The sequence below is a fragment of the Poecile atricapillus genome, chromosome 3 (assembly GCF_030490865.1).
Source record: "Poecile atricapillus isolate bPoeAtr1 chromosome 3, bPoeAtr1.hap1, whole genome shotgun sequence".
Taxonomy (NCBI): domain Eukaryota; kingdom Metazoa; phylum Chordata; class Aves; order Passeriformes; family Paridae; genus Poecile; species Poecile atricapillus.
The window spans coordinates 4284837-4297641 of NC_081251.1; the positions used below are offsets into that span (position 1 = coordinate 4284837).

Genomic DNA, 12805 nt, shown 5'->3' on the forward strand with positions numbered 1-12805 from the left:
GTATCTGAACTCATTTACTTTTATTCTCTCTTTATAATCAGTGGTGATCTCATCGTTACAGCCTGAGGCACAATTTCTCTCATATTAAAGCAGAGACCTGTATTTAGTCAGATGGGGCACACTGTAAACTTATAGCAGTTTTCAGGAGTTTTGACAAAGGCATGAAGTGGCAGCATGAGGGGGAATGGCATCAAACTAGCAGGGGTAGGGTTCAATTTGATCTTGTAAAGAAATTCTTTACTGTGAGGATGTTGAGGCATTTGGTTTCTCAGGGAAGATGTGGATTCCTCATTCCTTGAAATGTTCAAGGATGTGTAGGAGGGAGGTTTGAGCAACGTGGTCTAGTGGATGGTAGTCCTTTCCAAGAGGGTTGGAACTAGATTATATTTAAGGTCTAATCTTTCAACCCAAACCGTTCTGTAGGTCTATGATTCTAACTCAGAAAACTGTGTGGGTTACATGTCTTCTCTCTAGAGCCTTCCATAAAAGGATAACTTCCATAGAAGTATAACATAAGAGAAATAAAAGGATCCTATTGACCTGTCTGCAGAGGCACTTGGGAGAGGATTTAGTGGGAAATCCTGAGATGTGTGTAATGATCTTCACCTGTTAAATTCAGTGAAAGAACAAAGTGTTATCTGAAGTGGCTTATGGCATCATTCATTGTGTGTTACACCTACAGATGTTGCAGCTACCAAAAAGAGTCCAGGTGACACTCTGCACTTACATTTAAGTGACAGGATCCCACCTCTGGACAATAAAATTATAGGATTATAAAGTGTAATCCAGATGACTAAACAGAAGTATTTTAGGGTGAATTTTATTGGTTTTAAACTACTTTGTATAGATGGCTGGGGAATTGGGTGTGTTTCAGTTACACAAATGTGTGTTTAGTGTAATTTCTGGTGCTGTGGGGTGTCCTTGCAGGACACATTTTTTCTATAGACTCTGTGTCACATGTCTCAGGTACCTCAGGACATCTCAAACAAATCTAGACACCTGTCTCTGAGCAAATAGTGGAAATTCCAGATCTCAGCTGACTGCAGTGGGAGTTTGGATGTTTGGAACATGTGTGAGAGTGTCCTATATTTGTAGGTATCTGAATCTGGTGGTTTCTTCCAGCTCTAAATCTTGATGAGGTTGTTCATCACTGGAGTAGATCAATGATGTTTTGGTCCTTTCTGGTGTTTTCTGTTTGAAGCACAGTCTCTGTGAGCATTTTGTAGGGTTAAACTATCCTTGCAAAGACTTGCAGTCAATCCCTGATCCATCACCCTGCAACAGGCTTGGGACCAGGAAAAGATGTAGAAGGCACAAGGACATGGGGACAAAGTGCTGGGTCAGACACAAATCTGTCTTGTATGGATGCTCTTTCAATGGATACTGCAGTTTTATATATAGAAATAACAAAGTAGGTGTATGGGATATTTCTCTGTCATTTGTTTTCAGTCCTCAACAACTTTCAAATCCAGGACAACTAGAGGTAAATGCAGTTTCTACTTATTTAATATCCCTCAGTGTCCAGGCTTCTCTTGAAAGTATGTAACATTTTAGCATTGACAAAGTGGCTTTAAATTTAGAGTGGGAAAATAAGGAGCTCTTAACAAATTTTTTGAGATGATGTCTGAAACAATTAATTTCTTTCCCCATCTCCCTTTATTCTTCCAGGAATTTACAGAGATGACAGTAAGTGCCTCTTCAAGCCCTCAGTACAAGGCTATTTCTGCAAACAGACAGATCATGCACTTGTCATCTTAGAAAACTTGGATTCCAGTCTGGACAGCCAGAGACTGTTCCCAGTGGTTACAATGACTGGCAGCTTTATGGACACCTTCACTGATGAGACCTCACATTCTTTGTGTTACCCTGCAGAGCATCGTTCTATTTTCTTCTCTGTTCTACCCTCCACCCAACTCAGCACAGTTTGCTTCCCTGGCCTGCCACCTCTGGCTTTCAGACTCTACCTCCTCAGTGGCCAAAACACAACCAGGCTGCCCCTGGCCATATTCTTCACTGAAACACTCAGCCTTCGTGTTTTCACCCAAGGGAATTATGTCTCTCCGACCCCGTCTTCTTTTTCACCGAACGCAGGGCCAGGAGCCAATTACTTCAGCTTTGAGGACAACCTTCTCTATGTTCTCCTCCATGAGAAGGAACCTGTGGAAATAGTTGCTGGCCTTTCCCTTCTTGTGGCTTTCACTGTAACTGAGGCTGTTGGGGAGGAGGGTGAGGAAGCTATAACTCGTCGATTGGCTGATTTCCTGAAGGTTGGTCATGATCAAGTCAGAGTAGTCCATAATGCGCTGGGAGATGAAAGCACTTTGAAGGTAATCTCAGCCAATGCCAGCAAAAAGAGATATCACTGCCCTAACATGGCATTTTGCACAGCCTTTCAGAGCAGATACAGCCCACAGGAAGAGGGAGCACAACCAGGGAGCAGCCGGGCTCTGCATCCACCTGATGGGGCTGGTCCATCAAGAGTGCTGATCCTTGAGCTTGGTGATCTGCCGGGTCATCCAAGAAATGAGTTGACAAGTGACAGCCTAAAGAGTTTGGCCAGAACAATTATCAACACTCATCAGACTGGAGACCTTCAGAGTGGCCTTGGCTTGACAGTTGACACCTTAATGGTGGCTCAGTCTGCTTTGCTGTCCCCAGGAGAAGCTAACAGTAGGTAAGTAGCAGATGTATCATCACCAGATACTGATTTAAGTGTAGGGAGGCAATTTATCCAATTGATGTACTTACTAAGTTCTCCACTGACTGAAATATGACTAACCATGCTGAAACAAGTTATAAAGTTTTCATGACTTGCCCAGAGAAGCTGTGGCTGCCCCATCCCTGGAAGTGTCCAAGGCTGGCTTGGACAAGGCTGGGGACAACCTGGTCTTTTCAAAGGTGTCCCTGCCTATGGCAGGACGTGGAACATGATCATCTTTAAGATCCCTTCCAGCTCACAGCATTCCATGATTCTGTGATGTCAGAGCTATGCTCAAGTACTAGCTGGACTCCCAAGTATCAATTACCATGCTTTTCTGTTGGTGCTCATGAATCTCTGGACTGTAGAGATATCAGTGGTGCCTTAAATGATCTGGAAGTCTGCCTTGAAACTATAAAGAAATGGGTTAATTCAGGCTATCATAGCTCTTAAATTCTAAACAAATCTATGAATGTTTATAAATTGATGTGGCAGCAGGGATGCACTATTGAAGACAGTTAAGTTGCCTGAAGTTAAGGCTTGTTGCCTTAACTATCTTGAAGACTTAAACATTTATTCTTACACTTTTAAAATTTAAGGCCACAAAAATCTGTTTAATCTTTTACTTCAATATCCTGCATGATACAAGCCACTACTTTTCACTTTGATGCTTTAGTGATGACGTTTCTTTTCACATAAAAACTCTAGAAATCCCTCTGGTCATGATGATACAAGAGGTGGACACATCCAATATTTCCTGAATATATGCCTAGAGGTTGGATCCTATTCCTAATCTTTCTGTCACAAACACTTGCCCATTTCCTCTTGTCAGTCTCCACCTCCAGATTTCCATGAGAGCATCTGGTTCTTTCCTCCACTTTTACATCAGTAACTTTCTGGGCATTGACTCTTCCTCCTCCTCCTCCAGATACCTTCAGAGTAATCAAATCACCTCACTGTCTGCTTTGGAAAAAAATCAAAAGGTTTGAGTTCTGTTGAGTGTTTCTTTCTTTCTTTCTTTCTCTATCTCTGTTTTCTGAATCTGTTTGGAAGTGTGCATGACCGAAAGTCAAGGTTTCTCTCTTGGTGGATTCCCCAACTTTCGACTTTTTTAAAATTCAGCTGGACAGAGTACTGGACCACCTTGACTAGACCATGATTTTTCCAAGAAAGCTTGGACCACAGGATCAGTGAGGTCTCTCCCAATCTGGTATTTTAGGATTGCATTGTATCGGTCTCAAATGCAAAAGTGGTATTAAATCCCATTTTCTCCTGACACAATTCCATTAGCCCATTCTCCCAGAGAAACAAGAGAGCTCACAATCTTCTTTTTGCTCACTGTATTTTTAAATTCCTTTTCAGTTCTGACTTTCCAGAACCCAGTTCCCTCTGTTTGGCCAGATCTTACATACCACATGACCTGGGCTCCCATGTTTGACTTTTTTATTGGTAATTTATCAGCCCACAAAGCCTTCCACACATTTTATCAGTAGAGGCTTTATATCTGTATCTCCATGCAGATACAGCAACAGACCTGCATCTCATTTTGACAGAACACAGGACACTCCCTTGCTTTACAATAATTTCCCACTGGAGCTCCCTTTTGAGCTCTGCCATTTACAGTCTTCTTGGTCAGTATTGTACATACTAAATTTTATTAATATTCAGTACCAAGACTTACTTTTTAAAGGTCTTTTATTTCCCTCTCCTCCAAAACATCAAACAACCCTGTCTCTCCCTCCTTCCTCTGTCCCTGTCTTGCTCTTTTCAGCCTCCATCCACTATTTGCACAGCCCAGATGTCAGCCCTTATCTGCAAAGGAGGTTGTGAAGAGCAGGGCTGGGATGGGAGCAGACAGTAGTGTATTTCAGCATCAGATCCTGAAACTGTATTAAAAGCATATGGGTAATATGAAAAAGGTAATATCCCATCTGTTTTTAATAGGGGACATGGGATTTGGTGTTTGGCAATCTTATTGTGTACTCCCTTGATATTGTATAATGTTATTTTTTGATACTGTGCACTACTGAACCTTATCCAAGTATAAGTATATTCCATATATTCCATCTATGCAAGAAAGAAATTGGATTTGTCTAAGACTTACCCTCTGTAATTAATACCACATCCTCTCCCATTTACTGCTGACCCATGGACCATCCTGATGTCTGCCAGTGATACAAACTGCTGTTCACATGCTTTTCTACTAGACACTGTGTGGTTCATGGTGGAGAAGCAACCACAAGGAGGACTCTGGTCTGTGACTGTAGGAATCCTTGTTTTGTTTTGGTTTTGGTTTGTTGGTTTCAACTGTAGGTGGGGTTTTATTGGTTTTTTTTGTTTTTGTTTTTTTTTTTTTTTTTGGGGGTTTTATTTGAGGGGGTAGGATTTTATTTTGGGTTTTTTGTTTGTTTTGTTTTGTTTTGTTTTGTTTTGTTTTGTTTTGTTTTGTTTTGTTTTGCTTTGCTTTGCTTTTTTTCCTTTTGTTTTTGGGATTTTTTAGTTTATTTTTTTTTGTGGTGTTGCATTCAGCCCAGTGAGGAATTATTAAGTGTAAGAGTAAATCTTAAATCAGGGCCAAATTCTGAAGATATACTGTATTTTGGACCAGCAGAACCAACATCATCCTTGTTAGTGGGGCTGTTTGTGTTACACTGAAGGACACTGTAAAATAAGACAGCAGAAAAATGAGGTGGGAAATTTTACAGTGGGTGGTGAGGCCCGGGCACAGGGTGCTCAGAGAAGCTGTGGCTGCTCCTGGATCCCTGGAAGTGTCCAGGGCCAGGCTGGACAGGGCTTGGAGGACCCTGGGATAGTGGGAGGTGTCCCTGTCCATGGCAGGGGGTGGAATGGGATGATCTTTAAGATCCCTTCTAACCCAAGGCATTCCATGATTTACATGACCCCAAGACATGATCCCAAGACACCATTTAAAGGAGGGAAGCACCAATTGCTGTGTGCCAGCAAGGAAACCTCGAGGCTGCTTTTCATCAGGCAGAAATGACATCTCCACACTGGGACTGCTCTCCCAGCTGCCTTTTGTCTTCCTATCTGTGCACACTCTGGGAAAAAATTCCAAGCAGGAAGGACCAGGAGAGTCTCCTAGGAAGAAGGCTGTTTTACTACAGACACAAGAACAGTGCTAGCCTCAAGCCTTGGATTCACTGTCCCAATTATGGGAAGATCTGGGATCTTTATTGAAGAGAACACTCACATCACCAGATCATAGAACTGGCTCAGAACTCACCCAGCCTCAGCTGCTCGGGCTCCTCTGCACTGTTATTTATTGCTCCCCATCAGTCATGGCTTTTCTGGAATCACTCATGGGTGACATTTCTGATGCAATAAAGGCACAGATAACCTGTGAAATGAAATCAGAGTTTTCCTGTTGGGACATGTACTGTCCCCATTGTTTATCTGTCTCCATTTAAGCAGCACATGCTGGCATGGGCATGGTTAATGGAGCTGGGATTACAAGTCAGATGAAATATTCCAGTGTATTTTTCAGTGGAAGGAAAAGAGAGATATTTTCATACCTGAGTTGTCCAAAACCCAACTGGACCATCAGAAATACACAGAACCTGCACTCCTGCCAGGCCCATCTCCTTGGGCTTTCAGACCAGTGAATTGTCTTGCATCACTATTGTTCTCAATGACTCTCTGAAAGGAGGTTGGAGCCAGGGGATGGTTGGTCTCTTCTCCCCAGTAACAAGCAATAGGATAAAATAACCTCAAGTTGCACCTGGGGAGGTTTATGCTGAATACTAGGAAAAAAAATCTTCCACTGAAAGAGTGGTCAGGCTTTGGGACAGACTGCTCAGGTCAGTGGTGGTGTCACCATCCCTGGAAGTGTTCAAGAGGCAGGTGAATGAATGGGACATTTGGGGACACGGTTTGGAGGTGAGCACAGTGGTGCTGGGATAGCAGCTGGACTCAACAATCTTAGAGGTATTTCCCAACCTTAATGATTTTGTGGTTCTACAACACAACAACAACTACAAAAAGATCTTTAATCGGCACAGACTGGATGTTTGTTTGCAGCCCAGGACAGTGAGGCTGAAAGGGAGCCTTGCAGACCCTGCTGAGGTAAAGTATTACTGAGTAGGCCTGTATGTCACACTGCCAAGCCTTTAAAAAATATGGCTTGTCTGTTATGATTTGAAGTGCTTTTATACACGATTTTAATTTAACTCCTTTGTTAGGGTCACTTCAAGCACGGCTCATTAATTTGTCAAGAGAAGACAGAGGTGATTGCTGTGACTGCTATAGTCTTGCACAGCTGGAGAGTCAGAGATGCCTATCACATAGTTTATCTTTCTGTGAAATGCCTGGGTATAACAGAGATGCTGTGATGTATTTACAGATAGAAATCCCTCTCTTGAAAAATCGTCCTAATATCAATATAAATATGAAAGAGCAAGCAGCACAATGATGAATGTATTTTGTGTGTTTGTGCAGGTGCCTTTACACAAAGTGAGGAATATAATTCTGGACAGTCATCCAGAAGCCATGTAGTCCCTATCCCCACACTACAGCAGGGTGCTTTGCTCCTTCTTGATCAACCTTTAACCTGATACAAACTGAAATATTTTTTTGTTGAGAGTTATGTTTGAGGTAGCATGTGAAAAATGGTCCTTGTGCAGGAAATTTGAGGCTCACAGCAAGGAATAAAAGGGAAGCAAATTATCAAAGAATGGCTCATTCCAGCAGCAATTCCCATGCAGAGCACTAAATGAGATATTACAACTAATTCTCTCTGTCACATGGCACACACACAGGCAGCAGGGCTGGAGTTCAAACTAGATCAATTCTGACTTCTCCTAACCCCAAAGTGCTTGGATTTGGTAACCTTTGTGCAGGTTTCAGGCAGGCTGCTCTGTGGAATTGCACAGGGTTTTATAAAAGAAAAGACAACTTATTCCTGTGTAAATATGCAAGTTTTTCCTCCTGTGAGCAGGCAAAGGCAGGATGCTAAAAATCTCCATGTCAAGAACTGCAGATATTGTAGCACTTTCCAAAATTTTATCTGCTACACTCCTCAAGTGAATGTGTGGAAGTGAAACTCAGGTGCTGAAACAAAGTTTAAGATCTCTGTTAATTTAAACTTATTTAATTTTAGGTTATATATTCAAAGGGGCAGTGTAGAAGGCTTATTCTTATGTAAAATTTGCCACTCACAGCAGATGTACAAAAATGGACAAATTCAGTTCAAGTAAGTAAAAGGAAAGACATGTAAGATGATCATGGAAACTGAGTTTATTTTAAGGAGTAAGGATTAGAATCACAAAACCATTTAGTAAAGAGATTGTTTAACTTGTCAAAGCAAATCTGGAAGATATCATTCTACCTGTGAAAATACATTGCAAGAGGAAATACCAGTGAGGAATCTCTCTATAATAAAGGACAATGACAGTACAGGAACAAAAGAGTATAAGGCATTGACAGGTAAATTTGCATTTAAAAATAGAAGTAAGTTCCCCCTCAGATAATGAAATAGAAGAGCCTTTCCACAGAACTGGAAAGAGAACATTTCACATTTCCATTTTATATTATTTTCATTATTTTTTTCCCCACATGGCCAAAATTATGTTATTATTTTTTATTATTTATTTATTTAATAGTTTGGAGATAGTTAAGGTGCCCTTAAGTGTCTTTTACAGTTTAGTAAAATGGTGGGAAAATCCACGTTAAAAATCCTTGAGGGTTTTCCATCATAGGAGTGGGATTCTGTAATGGGTTCTTTATGGGAGCAATGGGATAAGAAATATCATGAGCATGAAGTGGGGGTTAAAACTTGAACAAAAACTGTTATGTCACATAATACTGCCTGATCAAGTTGTACTTTTGGAATCAGGATGAAATTTTTATTGTAAATTCGTAATTCTTTCCCAACTTAGCAGTTGTGGGATGGGCCAGAAGAGGTGGGTGGTCATTGGGAACTCAGAGACTCAGAAAAAACATCTTCCCACAGTGAAGGTGGTGGCAATGGATGTAAAATAAATTTGTGTGAAGGGATTCTGTGTCAATAGAATATTTATCTGTTTGATCAATAGTGACGTTTTAGTCTGTTACTAATTTTTTGTTTCTGGTAGAATTGAAATTGGACATCAAAGCTGAATTGTCAATGTAAAGAAGGACCAGTCATACCAGGGATAATGATGCTACAAAAAGTCTTTAATTATGTAGATATTAAACCCCAGATCTACTGTGTTAGCTTTTTTTTTTTTTTTTTCATATTTAAAAGGCATAATTGAATTGCAGCTTAAGTGGAAATTCAGGCTTTTCCAAACAAGCACAAAATATGATGCTTGTCCCTAAGATTTTTTTGTTTTGAAGGGGAAAATACCAAAAGCAGCCCCTCGTATATGAACCTTGTGTGAAGCCAGCATTTCCTGTGCAAGTTTTCAAACAAATCTCCAAACTACCTTTCATGGATCTTCACATTGCCTTTCCAATAGTAGTAGATAAATATAATAGTTTTTCACCACTGTTCTACTGGGCAGGAACCCTTCTGACAGTGTAGAGGTTAGAGGATCTATCACCAAGATACATTTCACCTCTAAGCCTTAAATTTCAAACTTAATTTCTGTTAGTATCTAGTGTACATGGTAAATATATCAAATAATTTGTCATTCTCATTCAAAGGTGACAGCTGTGAATTCCAAGATTAAAGCAATTAGAAGTCCTACCCCCCATGTAACTGGTTGCTTGTCTGACAATGGCCTTCCAAAACTCACCTGACTCCTCTTCAGAAAAGGAGCAGGAGGTAGGAAAGGTGAAAGGAGAGCAGGAGAAATCAGAAGAAGAGGAAGGTAGAGAGGGCAGGAGAGATTTGGGAACAGGAGCACAGGACTTTTCATGTCTCTGGGGGAAGAAGGAGGGATAAATTGCCGTATATCCCCCACACCAGCCTTGGTCTTTGAAACTGAAGGGTTTGTGTTAAATTCAGTTAAAAATGAAGAGCATCAGCTCAAGAGAAGCTATTCCCTATTCCAGCGTTCCCTCAGAAGTTAATAACGTTCAGATACGTGCAGGAGATCCAGCAGTGTCCCTGCCATGCTTCTCAAGCCCTGTAAAGAGATCTGATCCCAGCACTGGTACCCTGGTGCTGTCAAACAAAACCTGCCTTGCTCATGTCACATATGGATTTATTTTCCCTCCGAACGACTGAGGGGACCTGTGACATAAGCGATGATTTACACGACACAGGCACCAGCAGAGAGGAGCTGCCGGCCACATCTCCAAGGGACCAGCCCTGTCCCCACTCTGCCTTATTTAACATGTGACTGGTGTCACCTCTATCAGCAGAGCTTGTCTGCTGTGACATTCGAGTGAGTGACGGCCGTGTCAGCTCCCGGGCCAGCCCGCTCTGCTGTCGCATCGCTCTCTTGGCCTCCGCTGCACGTCCGATGGGAAAGGGAAAAATTCTTCCACATGCTTTGTTATCTGGTGAGAAAAGGGTTAAATGGCTTGGGGTGTGTTTGTGAGGTAGTGTGCATGTGTATATATGTATACAAGTGTGTGTGTATATATATATATATATATTTATTAGAAAAAGAAATTATATATCTATGTATACATACACAGGCACCTTGGTTTGGCTGTAGGACCTTGTGCCCGCAGGCCACAGTCACATTATCATCTGGAAATTGGATAACGACAGCACAATGACAAATCCAGGTTGCCTGCAATAAGGTGCTAATCCCTTTGCTTTAATATCGGAGCAGCGTGTAATGATGTTTGGACATCACTCCAGTTTACTGACGACCCCACTGGGGCCGGCAATAGAAGCGTACAACTGTCTAACAAGCCATCAGGTGACCGCCGTCGTCAAAGCAACGGGGGATGCAATCTAATCTTCCCTCCATCCCTTCCAGCTCCCAATAAGGACCAGATTATAGAAGTGGCCCATCAATGCTTGGTAACTCGAATCAATTAACGTTAATTCGCACAATGCTATGATGTATTGTGATCACTTTCATTTCGGAGAAGGGGGAAGAAATTGCTATAATTCACCTAAAATGAGGTTGTCTATGGTGCTGAGGTATTAATTGGGTGTCCATATTAAATGGAAAAGGAGCACGGTAGTGAAGGAAAAGTGGATGAGTGACTCTCTTGGCTGCTATTGACCTATCAGAAGAAGACAGTGCCCTTTTCCTTTGCTTTTATCTATTACAGTTTTCCCTATTGCGTGTCAAGTTGATGTATTATAAAAAATTCATTTGGTGACCTTCCACCCCCCTAGCAGATTAAACAATTTCACTGGGATGGCATCATTAACAGGGCCTTGCATTTAATGATGATTTCTCTAAAAGGCCACGGAGATTCGATTTTAAGCTAACAGATTTATTGCACTATTATAACATATCGTAAAAAACTGTACCACCTACGGTCTGGTTTTAGGATAGAAACTGTTTAAGAGTTTATGTGGAGCTTAAAGTGGTATTACCTTGGGATACGCAGCACGGCAAAGCTCTGACCTCCGGCGGGATGCTGTTTACATTTAATAAAAGACATTTCTCTGACAGTAAACTTGGGGAGTGTGTTATGGAGGAGGCCTGCCTTAGCTCCTCACCACTGGCTTTGTAAATAGGGGCATTTCCACTGATCTACAGCAATTAAAGGAAGTCACTAATGAATCTGGAGAATATTTCTCTCCTCTCTGACGCATCTGCTCTGTCCCTGTCTGAGTAAAGGCTTCTGGTGAGCCCACATCTAGACCCTTCATCAGCTTCATTGTTCTGATGGAAGAAGGGCCTAGAGGGGAAGTCATAGGAGGAGAGGGTGAGGTCACTTGGTTTCCTCAGCCTGGAGAAGAGGAGACTGAAGGGAGACCTCACTGCAGTTTCATCCTCCTCATGATGGGGAGAGCCTGCACTGATCTCTGCTCTGTGGTGACCAGTGGCAGGACCTGAGGGAATGACATGAAAATGTGTCGTGGGATGTCTAGGTTGGATGTGAGGAAAAGTTTCTTCACCCAGAGAGTGGCTGGGCACTGAACAGGCTCCCCAGGGCAGTGGTCACAGCACCAAACCTGGCAGAGTTCAAGAAGTGCCTGGACAATGCTCTCAGGCACAGGGTGGGATTGTTGGATCCTGTCCTGTGCAGGGCCAGGAGCTGAGCTCCATGATTCTCTTTGATTTCTTTCTATAATATAGGAAACTATGGGAAATAAAAGCCATCCTTCAAATATCTTTTCTTGCTTAAAATAGGAATGACCTCAGACTCCTCATTGTCTTCTGATGCTCTTGTTGCTCTTCCCCGTCTGTATTAATTAGTGACAAAATCTGCAGGGTGAGACAGAGCTCCAACAGTGCACCTGAGAGGGCAGAGGTCTGCTTCATTTCATCTTTCCATGACTTCAGAACCCGTTCTCACCCAAAAATGTTGAATTCCTCACAGTCCTTCCACTGAATATGTACCTCCTTTGCCTGCCACAAGTCCTCAGCTTGCCTATGCCCTGTCCTTGCTGCACCTCCCTTTCTTGAATCCCTTGAAGTCACCAGCAATCCCCATTTTTTAAACAACAAAGAAAAATGTATTTTCTGCTGGATCATCATTCATTTAGTCATATTGTTCCCTAAATTCTTCCCAATTTCTTTCCACTTCCAAGGATATATTGATTTTACAACACTAGCATTGCAGACATACCAGACAACTGTTCGATTAATTTCAATGTCTATTGGGAAATTAAGTATGCCGGGGGCTGTTCTTTGGCACCAAGGCCAGCTGACATATTTCAGCATGGCCTCATCCAAACTTCCAAGTGAAAATATTTTCTGACTGCATTAGCTCCCAGATAATTTGGGAGTTGTTCTGGACTGTGCCATTGAACATAATCCAGATCTTAAGAGGGACTGACAGTTTAATGGTAGAGGTGATCAGGTGTGAGTGCCAAGACTTGTTTTTGGCATCATTTAATTTTCTAGTAGACCTATATCCACCGACTTTAATGGACCCTTGACCCAGGCTGTGATCCTCATCTCCTTCTCTTTGGAGTTAATTGATAACAGTATTTCCTCTCCTTCTCCTTCTCCTTCTCCTTCTCCTTCTCCTTCTCCTTCTCCTTCTCCTTCTCCTTCTCCTTCTCCTTCTCCTTCTCCTTCTCCT

At 42.0% G+C, this 12805-nt stretch overlaps 1 protein-coding gene across 2 annotated transcripts in view; it reads left to right on the forward strand.

Moving 5' to 3' along the window:
- Nucleotides 1-12805, forward strand: part of PKHD1 (PKHD1 ciliary IPT domain containing fibrocystin/polyductin) — a 237704-nt gene that overhangs the window by 204509 nt on the left and 20390 nt on the right. For both annotated transcript variants that reach the window (XM_058835020.1, XM_058835021.1), the window contains exon 60: nt 1669-2674. In XM_058835020.1, coding sequence (XP_058691003.1) covers nt 1669-2674 — 1006 coding nt within the window. The remainder of the gene's footprint in view (nt 1-1668; nt 2675-12805) is intronic.